General features: G+C 46.8%; 1 protein-coding gene across 2 annotated transcripts in view; it reads right to left on the bottom strand.

The window, feature by feature from the left end:
* Positions 1–20,662, bottom strand: part of GRK3 (G protein-coupled receptor kinase 3) — a 61,031-nt gene extending 40,369 nt beyond the window's left edge. The window contains exons 1-2 of one of the 2 annotated variants that reach the window (XM_021544711.3): positions 20,423–20,662; positions 6,802–6,878 (exon numbers count right to left, since the gene is read on the bottom strand). In XM_021544711.3, the coding sequence (XP_021400386.2) occupies positions 6,802–6,878; positions 20,423–20,535 (190 nt within the window). In that variant the 5' untranslated portion in view covers positions 20,536–20,662. The remainder of the gene's footprint in view (positions 1–6,801; positions 6,879–20,422) is intronic. The other variant, XM_021544712.3, reaches the window with a different exon arrangement.
* Positions 20,663–23,165: the final 2,503 nt, after the last annotated feature.

The following is a 23,165-nucleotide window of genomic DNA, read 5'->3' on the forward strand; positions in this document are numbered from 1 at the left end:
CCCAGCCTGTCCCTGAGAGCATTGTCCAACCACTCCTGGAGCTCTGGCAGCCTCAGGGATGTGCCCAATCCCTGGGGAACCTGTTCAGCACCCAGCACTCTCTGAGGGAAGAACCTTTTCCTAAAATCCAGCCTAAACCTCCCTCACACAGTTTTGAGCCATGGCAAAAAGAGCTCAAGAAGCTGGACAGGGCTGAACCAACCACCCAGGGCCCCTCTGATTCAAAAAGAACAAATTTTCCTCCAAGTTTCCAGGGCAAACCAAACACACCTCTGGTAGCAGGGCAGGTGCTTGTGTTTGTGTGTGTTCTCTGGAAGCTTCCCTGGAAACATCCAAGGGAAATGTCATGCAAATAATTTCTAATTTGCTCTCTCTATTATACAGTGATATTCCTTAACACTCTCTTCTTCTCTCCTTTGATACTACTTCAGTTCAAAATTGCCACTTTGCCTGGAATTCTTGATAATTTAACCCAAAAACCATGTAATTGCACTGCTCTGCTGAGATAAAGACTTTCTCCCCATGCCTTATATCTTCCAACAACTGCACTGCATATAAATGCTAATCTACCAGGATGTGTACATTATCCATCATGGGACGTTCCTGATGATAGGGTATATATTTTTCCCGTTTTAAAGCTCAGATTTAATCTGCAGCTCCCCTGGGAAATCACACAACTCAGCATCTTCAGCCCCCCACAAAAGGGAGATCAGGCTGCAGTCCAACAAAGAAATGCTCAATTATTTATTATCAAAAGAAAATCCAAAATGAATATATGCATTTTGATAGTGCCTTTGGATACTCTTTATCCCTGACACCAAGACAGACAACTCCAATGCACATAAAATCTACAGCAGGGGCTTCAGCAACACCCCTCGAAATGATCTTCGATGTAATTCATGCCAACTATCACTTTATTTTGCCACAAAATAAGAGGGTGTTGAAAGAAATACAGCTTCCAGTAACACTGAAATTATAACATAATAAAGAGATCTTAAATCTAACACTCATTTGGTGAAAAGCACTGCAAACAGAAAACCAGACCAACTTTTAGAAGGCTCAGAGCAGGGATTTTCTCTTTCACTGTCCCCCACTACCCCCACCTTGTTTGGTAGAAGCAAAGAATCGTGTGAGGAGCAGATCCCCTGTGAAATATCTCACATTAACGGTTTCTGTTTCAGTTTACAGCCACACAGTTTCCTTGTCTTCTTGTGGTTTGGGTTCTGTGTTGTTTTTTATCTGATCACAGAACTGTGCAAGGACAGAAGGGCTTCCACAGCCCCTGAGAACCTCCTGCAGCCTGTCCACAGCCCCACATCCCAGGCTGATCTTGTACTGAAAATTAGAAATACCATGAGAAAGAAAAAGATCAGTCTTCAAACAGCATTCTAAATATCATTCTTGTTCGGAAGGCAACTTCCTAATTTTGGTGGTGACTCCTTCTGTGTGGTGGCTGCCAGGTCAGAACCAGAACCTCAGAATAAAACCACTTTGCAGAAACAACCTGCTTTTACAGAAAATCCGCCAAGTAATGATGTCCCTGCTACTTGGCTGCACATTATTGAACATCAAGGTACAAGAACAGAGCAAATTTATCACAGTGCTCACGATACAGTTCAGAAAAATCATCCCTGCTCACTTCACAGCCAAAAACTCAGGTGCTTTTCTTTATTCCCAACCAAGTTTTATAGCCTTCATTGTTATTTCCTCAGAGGACTATTTAATTAGTCCAGAATGCCAACAGTACATAGATCTTCTGCTTAAATTAAACAATAGCTTAAATAATGCTCTAGGGAGTCACTTTTCCCAGCCTGTTATTTTTAGGCAGTTCAGGGAGCACGGTGCCAGCAGAAAGAGGAAGAGCAAGAATGTTTTTCTCAACAGATTCTAACTCCTATCTAATGATTAGCACCAAAGCTCTGAAATAATGAAATATGAGTCCATAACTAGAGAAAGAAACAACAAAAAACATAATTCACTGCCCCCCAAAACAAACCTCACTGTAGCTGTTCTCACCCCAGTTTTGGTTGGGGCTTTTTTTAACAGAAAATTGTCCCTGACCAAGCTGGAGGAAACAGCAGCCAGCAGGGTCAGTCTGAGCACATTTCCCTGAAAATGAGAAGGGCAGGCACAAAAGTCCTTGTGCAGAAGGAGCTACAAAACAGACCAAATGCTCTGGAAGCTGAGCTGAGGAGCTACAGAACAAACACGATCCATGCTGAGCTGGATCAGGACAAGGGGAGCAGGGAAGGGGCTGACAGCCCCCACAAGCCCCCGTGGGTTGGAACCAGCCCTGATGCAGATGGTAAAATGCTTCCCCCCTGCTGGGAAAACCTCCAGCTTGGAGCTGGTTGAGGAGGATATGGAAGACAGTGGAATGAATCACCTCAGAAAGATCATCCCTCACTCTGCAAAAGTGGATGGTAAATAAGGAGAAAAAAAAAAAGTTTGTAACTTCTTACGTCAACTAGAAGTTGTTTTAATTAGCTCTATTTCACAAAGGGAAAAAAAAAAAAAAAAAAACACCAAAAAACTGAGCTACCTGTGGGGGGAAAAAAAAGGCAAGTTACTTCCCAGGAAAGGTGAAAAACTTAGACTGCAGCAAGAGCAGCTGCTGAAACAGCTAAAACACGTCCTGTTCTCATCCTTCCCCCAGCCGGGACCCAACGGCTCTGCAAGAGATGAGAAACTGAGAAGGGTGTGAAGAACTGCCACGTCCCCCCAGCTCCAGAGATGACAGCAGCCTGCTTGCCTTCATGAGGGGCTCAAACAGCCACCAGAGAACACAAGGCTGAGCCAAGCCAGGCATGGAGCTGTAGGATGCTTTAAGATCACATCCCAGGATTTCTACCCCAACTCCACTCCCTGCCTCGCAGCGTGGTTTGTCTGGAAGCCCAGGGTGAGACCTGAGAGTCACGGAATTGTAACTGGCAGCAAGTTTGCTCCAAAGCATTTAATAACCAGGATAATCCTGTTCTAAAGCAATATTATGATCTCACAGATTCCCTTGAAGGCCTTGGCTGCAGCAGCCCCTGATCTGCAGGGACAGGGTCTCTCCAAGTGTCCCCATCCCACAGGGCAGGGCAACATGACAAGGACTCCACGTTCAATTTTAACAGTTGTGAAGAAGAGTGGATTCCAATTATGGATCTTGGGATACCACAGTCATAGAATGGTTTGGTTTGACCTTACAGACCATCTCATTCTACCCCTGCCATGGGCAGGGACACCTTCCACTAGCCCAGGTTGCTCCTAGCCCTGCCCAACCTGGCTTTGAACACTTCCAACACCTCTCAAAACGTCTCTTTTTCTAAAGAAACTCCTGATCTGGTGTTGTAGCAAACAGGATGTGGTAAAAGAAAACCAGCTAAGGTGGTTACGCACTCGGCTTTGAGACAGGCTGTACTTCCCCAAGAGGCTTCTGCTGTGGAGGAAGCAGCTTCTGAAGGAACAGCCGGCTGGGCTGGGCTGCCAGAGCACTCTTCTGGGTGCTTCTATGAGCTCCATGTCCTCTGACTCACCAGGACATTCTTAGAGAGCTCCAGATCGTTCTGGAGCATCACTCAGGGGGCAAACAGCAGTGCCAGCACCAAGGGATGAGAGCAGCCTGTTTGCCTTCCCCAGGGAAGAGATGCAAATAGGGGACAGATTTGTTTATGCAAATCTGATGGAGCCTCCGGGCCATTTTCATCCCTGATGAGCTTCCTGCTCTTATCCTTATCCTAAAGGTTTTGGTTTCCAAGCCAGAGCTGTCCCTGTGACTCCCTGCAGCTGCACACCTGGCAGGAAGAGAATTTGGGCCAACCTTTGGCAGTGGGACCAGGAAAGTACTGACCCTAAAACGATTTTAGGGCTCACTAAGAATAAACACTTGCAGGTGATGAGACCAGCACCATAATTAGACATATTCACATGGAAACATCCACACTGACATCACAGCCCTTGTATCAGACAGCTGATCAAAGCCTGGGTTTACATCTGAAAGGATTCTGAAAAATAGGAAAAAAAAAAAAAGAAAAAGAACAGTGGCCTGGAGCTGAGAGGAAAAATTTAGATCTGGGAAAAAAAAAAAAAAAAAAAAAAAAAAAAAGAAAGAAAGAAAGAAAACAGTTCTCATCTAGAGCAGTTGCCAAGGAAAGACTGGGGAGCCTGGTGCAGTTTTATAGTCGGTGTGTAAGGATAAAGCAGAGAGTGCTGGATGGCTCCTCAGCAAGATTATCACAGGAAAAACCAGGGATGATCCAGCAGAACTACTGGAGATCCAGGATGATGGAGACTCCTCCCAACACCAGCACACCCAGGTCCTGCCCCACCTGTGGTCTCACCACATCCCCCCAGCCAAAGAGACAAGGGGAGAATAAAAAGGTGATTAGAGTTTTAATTACCTCCCCACGCTTCTTCTCACAGCCCTTTGCATAACGCTTGCCTAAAACTGCAGGTACTTTACCACAAGCAATTATGCTAATGTCTGGAAACAGAGCTAATTGAGTGGCAAAGAACACGCTAGAAAACGCAATCAAATTTAAATGAACCACAGTAAAGGAAATACTGTATTTTCCAGCGTGATGCAAAGTCTGCTGTTAAAAACAGTCGTGTTTAGCTTTAATCTTTTTTTTTTAATTCCATTCTAAATCCTATTTTAGCTTCAGAATTAACTGAAACTCCTGCACAGCATTCACAGAACTGCTCCTTATTTCCAGGTAATCCAGGGCAAGTCCTGCTCTGACTGTACCCAGAGAGAGCAGGAGGAAACCTCTCCTCTGTGCACAGAAACGAAAATGTTAATGAAACTGGGCTCTAAAATTCCAGGTTTAATGGCTACTACCAACATGGGGAAAGAAAGAGAAAGATCTAATCCTTCCAAGGTTCCAGTTACCTAACTGTAATTGCTGTAACTAATCAAAATAACTGCAACAGTCCTCGCTGTAACAGGTAATGAAAAGTATTCAATTACATAAATAGAAATATCCATTACATAGAAGATGGTCTGTTTGACTTCTCTTTTTATAGAGAAAAAAAAACTAAAAAAAGGACTTCTTCATTTCACTGCACCCAAAGAGACTCAGTTGAAGTCAGACTGTGTTTGGTTGCTTAAAATTCTGCTTATTTTGCAACTGCCAGGCTACAGCAAAATATTAATGATTCAGCACAGGCATTGGAGCTGAAGCACAACTGAGGTGTCAGTACAAGCAAAATACAAGCAAACAAGGTATCTGTATTTGCATGGCAAAAGTTTTGGCCACAATAAAAAGTCATAGTTTTAAAAACAAGTACAGACCACACTCCAATTTCTGAAACACGTGAAAAATTCCCCAAGACTTCCAACAGCTCTGAGACTCATTAATGACACTCTGAGACACAGGAACACCAATTATTTTAATCTGGCAATGCCTAAAACTCCCATTCCAGTGAGCTGCACACTGCCAGGCAAGCAGGAAGGTTTTGGGGTACTTCTGCTCCAGCCAGAAGGGATGCCAGTGAAAACTCAACCAGCCCAAAGATGCCCCCTTTGCACCACTTTTCCTGGGAAAACAGGTACTTTGTTCACTACAGCCTCATTTCAGACAGGAATAAAACCACTGACCTCCTCAAGACTTCCCAGCCCATTCACCATTTCTAGGACAGGAGCAGCTGTGCTATCCCAGCCAACTCCCTCCTCAAATCTGCCAAAGATCCCAAGAGCCCCTCACAAAATCCACTCCCTGCTTCATTACCCATGCTACCACTAAAATTTTAAATTTTATTCATATCCAATTTTTTTTTTCATTGAAACATTAAAGCTGTAGAAAATCGACTAACCTCATCATTTCTGCAACAGCTTTTCTGGTTTTGAATCATGTTCAACCTCACTTCTCCCTTCCCATATCACACCCTATTTCAATACTTCCCTGTAGGTCAGATTTAACAGACTGTTCATTCCCACTGCTCTTTCCTGGACTTTTCCCAGCAGGTCCATGTATATTTTTTTAATCCACTGCCAGGATGGACATAACATTCTGCCAGAAGAGGATTATTTCACATGCCTCACTGGCTACAACACTGATTTTATATTTAGTTGTGTGATCCAGCTGAGCCAACACAGCTCAGGGCTGGCTGTCACAGCCAAGTCCCTGCCCCAGGGTCCCCAGGGTCCCCAGGCTGTGTCTGTGTGATTGCTCTGGCACAGGTGGAAGGAAGGACACTGCTGGATTTCCCTGCATTTCCCCCCTCCCCTGCTTTATGGAGTTTTTGTCCTTGTCACAGCAGAACACAGGGGCTCTTCACTGCAGCATTCACTGAACTGAACACTGATCTCTGATGTTCCCACTCCCCAGATCCACCTTTCCATGGAATACTGATTAACTGCTCCACCAGGCCATTTCCCAGCACTTTCACCCAGGCTACATCCCCCTGTGCTATGAGCAAGAACACCATGTCAGAGGGTCAAGACAACACATCTGGGATCTTTTCTCCTGCTCCCTTATCAACAGGCTCATTACCTCTGCAAAGAAAAAAAAAGTTTAACTGATGTGACACATTACATTGTTGACAAGCCCATACCAAGTAATATCATTTTCTCCTCGATGTTTCCAAATAATTTAATTATTTTCCCTGTAGTTTTCCAGAACCTGAAGTTGACAGATTGTCTTGCTTCGTCTTCTTCCCTTTGACAACATTTCATCTTCTTTGTTTCACTAAGTCCTGTCCAGTGTTTTTCAATCTACAGCACTGACTTCTCGGCAGGCACCACAGAGATATGTAAAAACCAAACAGATCTTGAAAATATCTACACAAATAACATTTTATTGAGACATAACTTACCAATTTTCTGATTAAAGATCTTGTCGAAGGTTAATTCACCCCTTTCCTCGAGGTATTTCTGCATAACACTGCGGATACTGAAACAAAAAAGGGACAAAAAATAAAGAGGGATTACTTGAAATTGTTTTTTTAAAACCTTTGAAGAAAAGTCAGGTGGAGCCCTGCCTGGCCTTGGGTGAGCTGATCCCTGGGGTGACCTCCCAGGGGACACCCTGGTCACCACTTTATTCCTGCCTCAGGTTTAGCTTGCACAGTAAAATAACTGCACAAGTCACCCCGAGCTAGCCACACAAGGAGCCAACAGCAGCTCCATTAGGCCTTGCTTGGCTGCAATGCACTTAACATCTACTTTGCCTAATTTATAATGTCACAATCACTCACTGAAACTACATTAACAAAGATTTCCTTTATTTGTCAAGTAACCTCAATATTCATTGTAATATAATGACCATAAAAATTTCATATGGGCAACAATACAAGAACATAAATCTTAAAATTAATGCAGGCCAGCAGTGCTGGGCCTTGGTAAAGCTACTCTCTTGTCACGGTATCGAGCCAAAATTCCACCAGTCTTTCTCTGTTTCCGATTTTAAAATCAATAATTTCCATACATGCTATTTATTACTATAATTGCACTACTTATTATTTTAATTATACTATTTATTATTATAAAAATAACCTTGAACAAAGCACTCGTGCTCCAAACAAGTCCATTAAATATCACTCATATTTCTGCAGCAGCAAGACTGAGCAGCTAAGCCTTGCTGACCTCAGGGACGTCCCCTCTCGTGTGCTCACAGGGACCCCGTTGTTAAAATTCTGAGAAGCCTCCCAAATACTGACAAACATCTCCCCCACGGAGGGAGGAAAGTATCCACACTCCTCCTCAGAGGAGCTGAGGCACAAAGCCTGAATGACTTGACCAGAAAAAAGTCTATAATAAAGCCAAGGACTCTGCTGGAAGGCCCTAAACTCCCATGTAGGAAAATATCCTATTAATAGTTTTCTGTGTATCTCCAAGTCCCACATGGAACACGGATCTCTGAACAGTGTGATCCAAAGCGAGAGCTCTGGAGGCCAACCACCACATCAAGTCAGACAAGAACAGGGAGGGCTGAACACTGTTAATCAGGTTTGAGATGATAAATTATTCAGTGACGAACTTGCTGTTTATTTGTTCATTAAGAACTGGGTCTGCCCTCTGTGTATTTTAACAATCTAAACAAAATGCTGATTTTAAAATAAGAGGGAGCAGCAAATAAGAGATCGTGGAATGACAGAATGGTTTGGATTGGAAGGGATCTTTAAGAATATCTTGTTCCAGCCCCTGCCATGGGCAGGGACACCTTCCACCATCTCAGGTTGCTCCAAGCCCCATCCAACCTGGTCTTGGACACTTCCAGGGATAGGACAGCCACAGCTGCTCTGTGGCAGAGCTTCATCATCCTCTCAATTACTTCCTAAAACCCAAGTCTTTTGCCAACCAGACCTTCCTCTCTTCCCTCTGTGCTTACAGAGGAGCCACTGGAGATGAACAAACCTGGCAGGAGTTCCCAGAGCCCACAGCTCCCCCTCCTCCCCGAGCCCCTCGGCACCGTCCCGTTCCCACTGACCACCAGACCAGCAGTAACAGAATAAGCCTTTTTCATAATAATGCCATCAAGAAAGCTTTCCTCTGCTCCAATGAGTGCACTGCAAGAAATTACATCAACAGATCTTCAGTCTAGACAATGGGAGAAGATAATGAAAATTTAACGTGTGACTGAGGCGCCCAGGAAAACAGTGATTGTGTAAGGAGCAAACCTCTCCAGCACCTCCTCCTCTGCTGACATCCCGTACTTCTGCTCTGATGGATAACGTCAAAGGAACAAAATGTCTTTTGCAGCCACAGAAAGTGAACAAATCTGTAAAATGATCGCAGGCTACAGGAGTCCACGCTACATTCCAGCTCCTCAACACTTGCACTCCTTTAAAATCATTGCTACTTATCCAAATAAATAAATAGGAATAAATGAAATTGAGTGGATTATGACTATCCAGAATAATAATCTCCTAATTCTCACAGGGAAGTTCCAGGTAGAAATCCTCTGGAGTTCAAAGAATTGAGGCATGGGCAGAGTCCATGTATCCTTCAGAAGGATGGAAAATTTTAAAATGGAGCTTAGCACATTCCACTATCAGGAAGAAAGGTTCCCTCTCTGCTTTAGTCTATTGACTCATTAGTTGCCCTACATGTAAACAATCTGGGATTAAAAGCTGCATTTCACAGAAACACAGCCATTTCTGAAAAGCTTTCCCTGGCCAGAGATGCCATCAGCACAAACCACGCACTAATGCAAGAAGTGGCCGTTTCTGCACGAGTTCATCTCAGTTCACAGCATGATCCACCTTAATAGCAGCACTCACAAGGAGCAGAAACAAAAGTTGGCTAAAAACAAAACCCAGGGAGACTTCAGAAACAAAAGCACATCCAACTGGACTGCAGCAAAAACCTTTTGTTCATGTATTCTTTTCATTTCAAAGAGGAAGAAAACAGCAAAAACCAAAAAATTCAGAAACAATCCATTTACTACCCACATACCACAAGTCAACCGAAGTATGTTTAGAGGAAGTCAAAGTCAGGCCTAAAATTTGGTGAGAAATGCAGCTTGGATCCTAGGTACCTCTTTCTGGACATCTTTATCTTCACTGGAAGGGTGGTCAAGCACTGGAAGAGACTGCCCAGGTAAAGTCTGCATCCCTGGAAGTGTCCAAGGAACATCTGGACATGGCACTCAGTGCTCTGGGCTGGTGACAAGGTGGAGACCAGGCACAGCTTGGACTCGATGGTCCTGGAGGGCTTTTCCAACCTCATTGATTGTGGGATTCTGTAATTGCTGGTTTAACTGGGAGCACAGGGAAGCCCTTTGCCACTGGCCCCAGGGAGATGCCCAGCAGTGCCTGGGCATGGACAGCTGGGTGCTCTTGCATTTCTGAGAGCCCCTGGGTGAAGCTGCTCCCAAAGGAGCTGAACAAACACCCCAGGCCTGCAGAGCAGGTTGAAGCACACTGCCAGCCCCAAGCAGACAGAAGATGACTTTTCTGCATCCTTATCAAACCATAAACTCTGCGAGCAGCACAGGTCGCTCTAACCTGGTCAGCTCTTCCACCTGCCCAGAAAAGGGATTTATTTCAAGCATGAGCTGAACAGTCTGTTGAAAGGAGCTTCAAGATGCATCTTGGAGCTCTAGTTATTCCAGCCTTGATCAAAGAAACCTGATGAAAAGCAGCCTTCAAGGTTAAACTCCATTCTGGAATTAAATAGCTCTCCCTGTCTATGAGCAGCCTGGCACAGGCAGCAGCAGCCGCAGTGCCAAGGTCGGCACAGGAGGAAAACGTCTACTTGAAAACACGTCTGAAGAGCTCCGGAGAAAACACATCATGTCCTTTCTAACACAGAAAAGGCCATGTAAGGCAAGAGCATCTACAATCCTCCTGCTCAGACGAGTTCCAGCAGGAGCAGCAAAGCAGAAGGAGCCTTGGAGAGGAGCTCAGCCAAAGCCAGGACTTGTCCTTGGCTGCAGCACTGGACAACAACAGCCACTCCTGCTGTTCCCCCGGAACAGAGCAGTGACAGCCTGGGACTCCAAGGAGAAGCATGCCAAGCAGGAGAAATCAAACTTCTGCTGGTGTCTGAGTGTGTGTGTGCCCAAGGATGGACACTGGAACTGAGGAACTGACCATAGGGCAGCCAGAGCACAACCCCAATGGATGTGGGAATATGCCCAAACCAGGATTTAGAGAGGAGAGGAAAACAATCAGCACTCGTTCTGATAATTCTGAGAAAGATAGAGAGGGAATTCTTCCAAGAGCATGTAGCAACAGGACAAGGGGGAATGATTTTAAACTGGCAAAGAGGAGGTTTAAATTAGATATTAGGAAATATTTCTTCTCTGTGAGAGTGGCGAGGCCCTGGCAGAGGGTGCCCAAGAAGCAGGGGCTTCCCCATCCCTGGAAGTGTCCCAGGCCACGTTGAACAGGGCTTGGAGCAACCTGGGATAGTGGAAGGTGTCCCGGCCCATGGCAAGGGGTGGAACCGGATGGACTTTAAAGTCCTTTCCACCCAAACTATTCCATGATTGTATAAAAGTTCTGCTATTCATTTCATGCAGATTTTGTCCATGAAGTTCTTCTGAAAGTAACTCACACCTCAGAAAAGGAAAGGGCACAGAATGAGGCAATGGGGAGCATCCATATGTACAATACTCCTACTACTGGAATTAGGTCAAGAAGCTCCTTACTACTGGCCTTCCTACTACTGGATCTTAAAGGAGCTTTGAATTATTTATCATCAAGAGCAGATGATTTTTTCTTGTAAATCAATAAGATTTCGGATTTGTGGGATGCTATCTGGTGTACACCACAGCTTGGTAAAGCAACAGCCAGCATTGAAGAACCACACCTGCATTAAAAATGAGCAGTTCCAATCATTAATATATTCTCCAATAGGCTGAAACGGAAACAGAAGAACAGAAAATAAAAATAAGAATGAAACAGCAGCTTCACAGAGACTGAGAAGAGCTTAGTTCAGGATTTAACTCTACCAACATTTCCTGTATCATCAAGAGCAGGTCACAAACTTCATCTGCTCAGATCTCTAGTCTGTAAAATAAAGCTGGATTTATTTCTTCCCTCCTCTTTGTCATTAGAACAGGTACCATTCCTCTGCCACATGTGGCTCCTGAATCCAACAGCACACTAAGTTCCTGATGCCTCCTGGCATGTCCAAATTAATAATTATTTCAAGAAAATGCTGATATTCATCAACTCCATGGCCAGTGCTTTGACTGCCAAGGTTTAGCAGTGCCTGTCCACTCTCTGCACTCCCAACATCTCATCTCCACATCACAGCCACCTTCATTTATTCCTGTGTCAGGGATAATAAACACTGAACACTCACAAACCACTGAACCCATTTCATTCTGCTTCCTCTCAGACTGCACTCAGCTCAAAGTTCAGCAGAAGTCAATACTTCTCCAAATGACTGGGCTCTCAGTGCTGTAAAAGCTGCTGCACACGTGGTCACTGTGGTTCCAGCAGTTCGTGGGGCAAATTCCCAGCACAGAAAGGCAAAAAAGATCATTACAACACCATTTAAACTGATATACATATGTATTGCTTGTAATCTCACAGAATCACATTCAATCTTGAAGGTCTTTCCCAATGCAAATCTTTCTGTGAGTCAGTTATTAATCAGTGCACATGCTTGGACTCATCAACTGACAAAGCAACGAGTGACCCCAAACTTTGATTTCTCTCCATAAACACATCACACCACACACACACCCCACCTCCACGGGACTCTGCCATTTTCTGGCACAACTTCACCATTTCTGCCCCATTTTGTGCCCTCACACCCAGCCACTGCCAAGTCATTACACTGCAGCAAAATAATGCTCTTAGAGCTGTCGTGGGTGATTAACAACATATTTCACCCCAGAGCCCTGTGGGATGGAAGGGATTAGAGCTCAGCAACACCTGCCCACACCCCCTCCCGTCCCTGCATCAGCAGCTTCACTTATGCAAATTATTTTAATGAAGAAAGTTTACGAGGAGGGAGCCAGAAGCAGGAGTTTTGCAGCTCCAACTTCACAAAACACCAGCCCCAAGATCCTTGAGGCATTATCAGCGCTGAAATCTGAAACTAATATAAAAGCTTCTAAGTACATGAATTTTGCAGGAATAATTACACCAAATTGCAGTGTCAAGGACTTGCCCTTCCACCAGATTGCTGCTGCTGAGAAATTACAAGAAAGGGAAATCAGAGCAAAATCACATCTCCTCACTCTGACTGCAATTAAGGCATTTGCCAATCATAAATTACTTTTTTTTTTAAACAAACACAAGATTACTGAAGACGTGCCAATTTTTTCTAATCTTTCTCAATCTCAAATGTTTAGAACTTTCTTTGCAAGTAGCAAGTATAAACCTTGACTGAGAGACCAAGAACTATGGCCAACACTGACAGACGCCTCTGATTTATTTATTCATTTATAGGCTCGGGATGCAATTTTACAGAGATTTTAAATGTTTACTTCCACTGTCCAAATCCATCATAAAGTTGCTAAAATTGGACCAAAGATCCTGCCCCAAAGGCCTCTGAACTGAAAGCATGACAGGGTCAACAAGAGCAATTCAAAGCACTGGCAGAATGGCTCAGAGCCACCACAGCCTAAAGTGAGTTGTTTTTTTCTCTTTGTATAAGTGCATTTAAAAGGTTTAGCAATGCAAGATTGATCAAAAGTGAAAACTGGGATGAAATATTTGGCCTAAGAATCAGATCTTTCAAAGCTTTTTGAAACAATAAGTTAAAACTACAGGGATGTTACTGTATTTTTGAACAATCAGAAAAGTCTTGGGTAAAAATAAACAAATAAAAAAAACATAGAGGACTGATGCACAACACAGAATGGCTTCAAACATGAAAATGAACAGAAGAGGATAGAGAAGAAATAGAGAAGCCAGACTGGAGACTGGAAAACAACAGCAAATGGTGAGAAGGTTCAAAAAGGAATGGCACTCTCAAAGCTGTGTCCCACTCCCATGGCTGTCCCAGCCATCCCTACTTGAGACATCAGGAGTAAAACACCCACACACGATTTCTCTCCTTTTAATTGAGTTATGGGATTTTTTAGATTGGAAAAGCCCTCAGAGACTATCAAGACCAACTCTTCCCGCAGCAATGCCAAGGCCACCACTGACCCATGTCCTCAAGTGTCACATCCACACAGCTTTTAAATCCTTGCAGGGATGGAGACTCCACCAATTTTTAGGATCCTGAAAGTCCAGGAATTTTGTTCCCTATTCTCAAATTTTGTGGCTCCAGGGTGGATTTTTGGGTGATTTAGGTTTTTTTTTCCGTTTAGCTTTCACCATTGTTGTGCCATTTTTGCCCTGATTTTTGCCATTTTCCCACCTTTTCCCCCGAAATTTCTTCAGGAATTTTTAGGATCCTGAAATTCCAGGAATTTTGGGTCCCTTTTCCTAAATTTCATGACCCCAGGGTGGATTTTTGTGTGGATTTTGGGTCCTTTTCCCTCCAAACTTCACCATTTTGGTCCCAAAATCCACCTAAACCTCCCCTGATGGAACTTAAAGGCATTTCCTCTGGGTGTCAGCTGGATCCAACTCCATTCACCAGCACCCCTCCACCTAAAGCCCAGTCTCACAGAGCTCATTTTCCCTACTGAAATTGAGGCAGAAACACAACAAACAGCAGCCAAGGCACATCCCAGCGCTGTCACACGGAGGGGCCCTTGGGACAGGGATGTCTTTCTCCAAGGTCTGAAGCACTGAGTGTTTCACTGGCTTCCCTGGAGCTTTTTCATTTCCCGGGAGCTCTTTGCTCATGTGCACCTTGAGCAGAGGTAGAAGTCCCCCGAGCACCCAGCAATTCCCAGCTCCCATGCTGAGATCCCGGCGAGGCTGCAGGAGCTGGGAGTGCAGCTGGTGCCTGTCTGCTCTCACACATCCCAGACTCGATCCCTAATGATGGCTTTGATCTGCACAGCTCCACCAGATCCCAAAAAAATCTGCCCTTTCTGCAGCTACCTCCTCAACAGGACACGACACATACTGACAGGACGAATTCCTGGCATGCTGGAATGGGGCTGAGGGGCTCTATGATCCTTCAAATGCTTTCAAAAATTGTTATTTATTTCTGCAAGGCGGATTTATATAGGTGTTTAGTCAGTATTGGAATGATTTTTTTTTTTTTATAAGTATGGGGTGAAGGCTCCTGTGGAAAACAGCTGTATTTTCTAAGCTAGAAACTGCTGGTTTTGCACCAATTTAGTTCAATTAAATTCTGTTATTTGGTTTATGCACCTGGACCTGACGGCTCCTGATAGACTTTCTACTAATTTTACTAATTACCAACAAAATAAAGCTATTATTGATAAGAAGATTAAACCAGGCCATTCCACATGATTTCACCAGAACAGAAACCAAGGGCTGCACACGCTGGTGTCCTGATGTTATAGTTCCACTGTTGGCTGAAACCATTTCACACAGGAAGATCTAGGCACTGAAAAGTCACCAGGTATAAAAGGATTAAGAGCTATAAAGTTCATTAATTTTACTGAAAAAAACATCTGGCAGGTCCACAGCCCCTGCAGCCCACCTGCACCAGATCAAATGAGCACTTCACACCTGTAACACAACATCGCATTTCGGAAGCTTTCCCCAAAAACACATCAAGAATCATCCCTCTGTTTTTAGCACAGGAACAGAAGGCTGCATACTGATCTCCCTCCCAGTTCACTGCTGATTTACCTTTTTTCTTACTTAAGGTAATGACACCCGAGGGGAGGTCTGTGCTGCAAAACATACGCTGCAATCCTACAGCATCCCCGGGGAGAAGTAATTGGAGCATCTCTCTGAAGGCCAGATCTCTCCTTCCTGTGCCCAGAGATGCTCCAAGCACCAGATGCTCAGCAGCTGAGACAGTTGAGCCTCCACTGAGGTTCAGAAAATTCAGCTTCAGCTCCTGCACCTGCCCAAGGTGCTACGTGTGAACAAAGCTACATCAGGTATTTCCTAACTGGCTCCTGATCTGTGCAATACAGATAATAATGAGCTGTCCTTCATCTAGACTCACATTCCTTGTCTCTTAAAGCTCTGCAAAGGACTTTCATCCTCCTGTGCTTTCCTGTAGAGACCTGTCTGTTATCAGGGTAACGGACACTGCAGGTACAGTAAAAAGTGAACTCCCATCAGGGAGAGTGAGCACCCAAACAGAGCCACCAGCAGCACCCACAGCAAGCAGGAACCCTCCCATGCAACCTCCTACACTGACAAGCCATAATCCATCCCCAGGCATGCATTCTTCCCAACAAAGTGCTGGAGTACAAAGCTGACTTGAGATAAAAAGCAAGTACACGTCGTCAGCAGTGCCAGCATTCTGCATGCACACCCAATTATTCTGAGAGAGCCATTTCTTATTGCCTTCACAACCACACACTTCTGCTGATGGCAAAGCAGGGAGGCTGAATTTCCAATCAAAATTTCACTACTCTATCTCACCCTGAGCTAATCCACCAAAAATCACAAGTGTTCTGCCTTTCTTGTACTGTTCAAAAAAAAAAGCAAGTTTTTCCCCTTCCTCAAGCAGCTTCCAATGAACCCTCACATGGGCCTTTTCACACTAGCAGTGCTAGACAGCAAGATAAACTTCAGTTTACTGATTTAAGCTTCAAATTTTGGATATCAGGAAGAATTTCATCATGGAAAGGGTTGTCAGGTGTTGACTGGGACTGCCCAGGAAGGTGCCCAAAACTGAACAGTCTTCTTGCAGCAACAAAGAAGCACCTAGAGAGACACAAAGGGCTGACACGGGCAGAACAGCAACAAAAATGAAAATTACACAAGCAATTGTCAGGAAAATGTTCCCAGAGACAGCACGGTAAATGAATAAACACAACACGGAGGCGTTAAACAATGCCAGGGAAAACACCACCAAAGTCACCCAGGCTGACAGCACAGACAGGGGAACGTGAGCCTGCAACTTGGAGATTCACAGAAGTTTCACAAGGTGCAAGAACTCTCTGAAGGCCACCTCAAAGAATGAAATGAAATCCACAGAAAGAGCGAAGTAAGGCCAAGAGCACAGAAATACAAAATCAGAAACAAGAGAGAACAGCTTAATGATGCTTAACCCTGAGCAGGAGATGTCGCCTGGATTTCAATATTCAGCACCATAAGAAATCACAAACAGCTCAGGACAGAAGTGGGAAGGCAAATTAACCTCTGTGTTTTCAACTAGCCTCAATCAGTGTTTTAACAAGGCAGTTTGAATACTGGGTGAGAAAGCAAAGGTCACATCAACCACCCTATGAGAAGCAGCTGGGTACCAGGGGCCAGAATTCACCCCTACAAGTAAAGAGAAGATTCAATGATAACTGAGGGAAAATATCATGTTAAAAGTATGATTTTAAGAAAAAAATGTGCATGCAATATGCTCCCTTTTCCCCCAGCAGAACAAGATTCAGAAGAACACAGGAGACCAAGGAAAAATATTGGGAAAAAAATCAGAATTGACTTGAAACAGAGGTAATTAATGAAAGCAGGTTAGAAAATGAGAGATGGGATAAGAAATATCTACAGCCTCAGGGAGAGAAGCCTGGACAGATGGATGCTGTGTTTTGTTACCATGCCCATGGTATTTGTATACCAAAAGCACCCAAAGCTTACGTGATGTTTATAGCAGGAAAGGTTTAATGTCAACTTTCCAGAGGTGCACACAAGAGGCTTCTGCAAACCCTGAACCCTCTCCCATTTGTTACCTGATTTCTTGGACCATTTTTCTCAGCTTCACATTACACAAATCCTTTACTCAAACCAGAACAAGCTGCTGGCAAATAAAAACAGCTGTTCTATAGTGCTCTTCCACTCTCTCTGACCAAAATAAGGGAAATGTAAAATCTACACGGAAAAGTAAAAACCCTCAGCAGTCTGCTGAATAGCCAAAAAAAAAAATCAGAATGCAGTTAATTTACTCCTTTCCCACCAAAACTTAAGATATTTGAGAGCAATGCTGTAAAATAAGATTTAGGTTTCATATTTGCTTGTATTTCCACAGAGCTGACTTCCTTCCCATCCAGGCCTGATTTCAGCAGGATATTCTGCCTCTGACAGCCTTTCTGCCCACCCATGCGAATCTCCCTGAAAAACAGGCTTTTAGGAAACAATGTACAACAGAAAGATACCACAGCTCTCACAGCTCTTGGCAAGGCTTTTAGGAACGAAAGGAGGAAATGCAGACGGGAAGGAAAAGCAGATGACAGAGGATGGAAGAAGGGTTGTTTTGTTTTGGCACTTAAAAAAAAACAAAACAAAAACAAAAACACACTAATCCTCTTCCTTAGGCACTCCCGGCTCATTAGGGTTTTTTGTGCTTTCTCCCCAAACTGTGATGTTTAAGGATTTCAGGACAAAACCAGTCTGAGGATAATTCAGGAAAACTCAGCAATAATCAGCCCTACGGCCAATAAACTCTTCACCCTCATAGTTTATTTGCTGCTAAGCCTTGGCCTGCAGCCTTGGAATTCATTCTGCCGGCACTACAGCTATTTCCTTGTAAACAGGAAGCCCCCTCAAATTTGCATTACAGTAAACTCATTTGCTTCATTTAGCCTCAGCCCTATCTGGGAAAGATAAAAGGGTGCCGACAGGTGTACTGGGCTCCAGCAGGGAGACAAGGGGTAAAACCTTTGTCATATTTCAAGAGGAAATAACGCCAGCGCACAGGACCCATCCTTGGGCTGTGGTTGCCCACCAGAGATAAACCAACACCTTCCTGTGAGCAGAGCACTGCAATAATGCAGGGACATTGAATCTCAAGCATGGATGTGATATTCCAGTGACCTTCCTGCTCTCTGTCCCAGTGACAGCCAGGACTGACAGCGGGCATGGCTGCACACCCAACGTCACAGAGCCGGGCTCGTGCTCCTCCAAGGAGCTGCTCACACACACAGAAATAATGAATATCTGGAAAAATTGTTTGATTTCAAACAAGAGAGGACTCTGTGTGTTGTATTTTTTTACTGTTACTATATCAACCTGCCTTTAACCAGCCGATTTATGTCATTTTAAAATGAATCACTTTGCCAGCGATACAGAATATTTCAGTAAACCCAGCACACCATGTCTGCTCTAATGAGAGGGATCAAAAAAAAACCAGCCAGAAGCCAGCACAAAGATATCTGACACCAGAAAAACGGTCACAGTTTCCTACTGTATGAGGAAACCCCTGGTTTCAGTTAGAAGCTGAGAGGTTCAGTCATTTCGGGCACCCTAGAGCCGTTTGTGGTCCCAGGCTGAGGTAAGTCCCTGTTCTCGGTTATGTCTGTGCTTCCTTCTGCTTGTGTGCCCAGGGCCTGGCGTGTCCCTGTCCCAAAGCACCACGTACAGCCCCAAACCTCTCCTCACTGAAGGTTTCTCACCACCTGCAGAGCATCACAAACCAGGGATTGTGGCAAGCCATGCTCCTCCTTTAGTATCTCACACCAACAGGCTCTTCCACAGGCAACCCAAGGAGCGAGGCACTTGGGCCACTGATCCTTTCACCTTCTGCAAACTTCCCCTGGCACCTGGCTGCCTTTCCCACCTTGTGGAGCCAAGCACAGGTGAACCATGTCTCCCAGCTCAGGGAAACCACCAAACACGTAAATCCTGGAGCAGGAGAGCAAAGCACAGCAGGTTCCTCAGGCCTCGTGCTGTACTTGCTACGAGGCTTCCACCGCGCCGGGCACGAGGGACATCGGTACAGGCAGCAGCTTCCAGCCTCTCCACAAGCACCAACCGTGCTGATATTTCTCATGGCATTGGCAGGACTCCTCCTGCCCTGCAAGCCTCCACGTCCCACCTTTCACCTGCCCACGAGGGTCACATCCCTGCTGGGAACGGGGAGCAGCAGTGCTGCACATCACCGAGGACAGCACTGACATCACCACAGCACCGAGACACATGAAGACATCAGCACCCTCAGCAAAGCTGCACCTCGGGCTAACAGGGCAGATGAAATGTCACGGATATTGTACGGCTTTTAAAGTGTAAACACCTACCATGAGAAAAGCAGGCACTTTTGTCTGTCCAGCAACACCATCCTCAACCAGACCTTAAACACAACAGCCAAATTTCATCACCTGAGGTCTCACTGTCCCTGCAAGGGGGATAAACATGGGCTGGGCATCCTTCACCTTCCCCCGGGGCTCTGCAGCCTCCCAGCATTCCAGCAGAAAGGCAGGAAAACGAGTGAAGAAGTGGGAAGAGGGCTCCAGCGATCCCTGGCTCACAGCAGACAGCTAGGCTAGGCCACCAGCAGGCTTCCAAACTGCCTACACATTCTGCAGTAAAATTTGGTTTAGATTTTTCCTGTTGCAGTATTCTGTTTGCTGCCTGAATCTTCATTTAATATATATATATATATATACGTACACACACACAGAGCCATGAAAAACAGGAAAAGCTTCGTTTTAATTTCAGCAATAAATAAGCGACGCTCAGGTGATTTTATAACAAACACATAACCACGGGGAAAAGCTGTTTTTGCAGAAGAAAAGCTGCTTTTAGCACCAAGCCCCAAGCAAACAACCTCGGCTGTGCCAGGGCACCGCTCTGCTGCCGCGATGGGACCGGGGAAGGTCGGGGCGACGGAGCCCAGAGCTGCACCGGCACCTCTGCTCCGTGAGCCGCCCGCTAAGGGCGAGCTCCAGCCCCGTCCTCCTCCCGCATCCCCTGTCAAACCCCATGAAGCATCACCCAAAAAATCGCTCCGCGGAGCAGCGCGGCCAGAGCGGCTCCGCTCGGTGCTACCGGCTGCTTCGGACGGAATTCCTCACCCGCCGGACGGAGCACCGGGGCTTGCGGATCCATAAACCCCCGAGCTGCTGCGGGGGGGTTCATCCCTGCAGGCAGCGGCGTGCCCCCTTCACCCGCCGAGGGACCCCGCGCAAGTTGTGGCAAATAAACACAAGCGTTCAGCACGGCCAGCACGGCCAGCCCGGGTCCAGGCCGGTGCCGGCGGAGGCCGCGGGGGCACGGCCGGACCGTTATGTCCGGCGGCGGCCGCGGCGGGCGGTACCTGGGCTCGGGCAGGGTGATCTTCTTGCTGGCCCTGGCCGCCGGGGTGCTCTTGCTCTTCTCCATCGCCATCAGGTAGCTGACATCGGCCAGCACCGCCTCCAGGTCCGCCATGTTCCCGCTCCGCCGCCGGGCTGCAGATGGAGGCTCCGCCGGGGCAGCCGCCCCCGGGGCGGGGGTTGGCGGCGGCGGCGGCGGCGGCGGCTGCTCCGCCGGTACGGCCGAGCGGCTCCCGGTGCGCGCGTGCGGAGCGCGGGGGCCGCTCCCGCCTCCCGCCCTGCGCCCCGGGCGGGCGGCAGGAGGGAGGGAGGGACGGACGGACAGACGGACGGCGGAGGGAGGGAGGGAGGAAAGGAGGCAGGGAAGGAAGGAGGGAGCCCCCGCCGCGCTCCCCCTCAACGCCCGCCCGCCCCCGCCGGGCCCATGGCGGCGGCCGGCCCGCCCCCGCCGCTGGCAGCGCGCGCGGCCCCCGCGGCCCCGGGCCCGCCGCTCGCAGCGCGCGCGGCCCCGGGCGGGCGGGCCGGGCTGCCCCGCGGCGCCGCCGAAAACCCGGACATGGATCGCAGCGGGGACGGCACCCGCGGGGTCCGGCGCTGAGGGGCGGCTCTGGCGCAGAGGCTGCGGCTGCCCCCGGAGTCCCCTGGAAGCGCCCACGGACAGGTTGGAGGGGGTTTGGAGCAGGCTGCGGTAGTGGAAGGTGTCCTTGCCCGTGGGATGGGAATTTAAGGTTCTTTCGACCCAAACTTCTGCGGGATCCCGCGGTTCCGCGGAGCCGGCTCCAGCCGCGGAGCGCTGAGCTGCCTGCGAGCCTCCGCACGCAGAAATTCAGAATTAATTTCCTCGTCATTTATTAAAACGCGTGCATAACAAAAACAGGATACAAACAAACGCATCTGTGTGACACCCCGTCGTTGCTCGCTGAAGCACTTGCTGGCAAATAATGATGCAAAACAAGGCACCCAGGTGTCCTCAGGCTCTGAGCAGAGAGATCCCTGCTCGTGTTCCTCCTTCAAGTAGTAGTAGCTCCACTGCAGCCAAGCAGATATGCAGATTTTAAGTGCTTTCTTTTCTGAATTTCGTCAAATATGTCATAAATAATTGGCTCAATGAAAGGCTAAGTCAATGACAAGTCTGAAGTTTGAAACTCAGCGTGTTTTGAGTTCTTTTCAAGTGCCGCCACTCCTCCTGCCTACATCTTTATGAAAGTTAATGATCTGATTAAAGCGAGGTAGAGCATACAGCTGGGAGGATTTCACCATGTGCCTCATTATGAGCCGTCTGAGAACGTGCTTTTTGTTGAAAATGTTAATTTAAGCCAACACTTTCCACCGGAACACATCCACTGGGGAAGGTTTCTCCTCCACCAGTGGCCCCAGAGCAAAGCCGAGGCTCAGGGTGTCCAAGCAAGTGTGGAAGGGAGCAGAGGAAGACTTAGGGCACGTCCCTCCTGGAGGTTCGGGGTAAAGTCTCCCACCAGCCCTGTTTAAAGGTTTCACTGATCCAAGCTACAACATGGAAAGGGGTATTTTTATCTCCTGAAAGCCCCTGGGCTGGCAGGACTGCTGGGGCTGGCTGTGCTTCCCACGGCTCCATCTCCAAAAGTTCTTCCAGAGCCTCCACATGGGCTCTCCATTTGCAGGGAGGTGATGGGAGGGAAATTCCTCTCACATCCTCAGCCTGGTGATGTGACTGGATACATGCCTTGTGCTGGCTCTTCCCAGGGGACTCCCCAGTTTTGGCTTCTGCAGCCCCTCTGCCCAAATCCATGGAAAGAGCCGGGTTTCATTCCCTGAAGCAGCAGCAGCAGCGCACAGGGAGGATCTCGGCGCTGACCTGAGGGTGTTGCTGAACACCCCAAGCAAACAGAAACCATCACCCGGGTGAGGAGGGCCCTGTGTTTGCTCAGAGGTTGGCATGGCTTTACAGTGGTGGTGACAGCAAACGTGGCCACCAAGATGCCCCTTAGGATTCCTAATGCTCTCCTCTTTACTCCTGTGCCACGTTTTCAGCGTTATTAGCTGGATAATATTGTTGTGTAGACGTCAAAGACATTCCTGGTGACAGTTTCTAGGAAGTGAGGTCTGGTGAGAACAAGTTAAGGAACTTTTTCTCTTCTTTTTGCTCTTGGTGCTGGTGTGGCAGCAGAAGCAGCCGCCAGGGTGCTGGTGGGTGTTTTCAGCAAAGGTGTTTTCTGCTCTGCTGATTTCTCATGTGAGGCTGCAGCGCAGCCAGAGGTGGTGGCATGTCCCCACAGCCACCCTGAGTATTCATGCTCACCTCTAGCAGTGTGTAAAACACATGCATTTCTCGGTGTTAAATTCAGATATTTTAAAGGTCACTGGGACGGGTATTTTTTTAATAACAGAGTAGAATCAAACCTGATTTTTTTCCCCGAAGCCAGCAGAACAGGCAGTTCCAACCTCCTCCTTTTCAGGGAAGTTCAATTCCCCAGGTGCAAGCCCACAGCTTTCCTTAGCCTGTGTGGCATCCCAGGCCGAGTGTTTGTGTTGTTCTTGTGTTGTTTTATGCCTCCTGTGTTGTGTTTGGTGTTCGTGAATGTTTATAAACAGTGCTCTGGGGATTCCCCCAGGTAAAGCAAACCCAGAGTTAATCGATGCCAGGGTTAGCAGAGGTCAGAACACGATACACTCTGAATGCATTTAAGTATCTCCTGACATTTCTGTGGATGGGGATGGATACAGCTCAATCAATTTAAGTGTGTCTTGAGGCCTGGCTGGGCTGCA

This window comes from Lonchura striata, chromosome 18 (assembly GCF_046129695.1).
Source record: "Lonchura striata isolate bLonStr1 chromosome 18, bLonStr1.mat, whole genome shotgun sequence".
Classification (NCBI taxonomy): domain Eukaryota; kingdom Metazoa; phylum Chordata; class Aves; order Passeriformes; family Estrildidae; genus Lonchura; species Lonchura striata.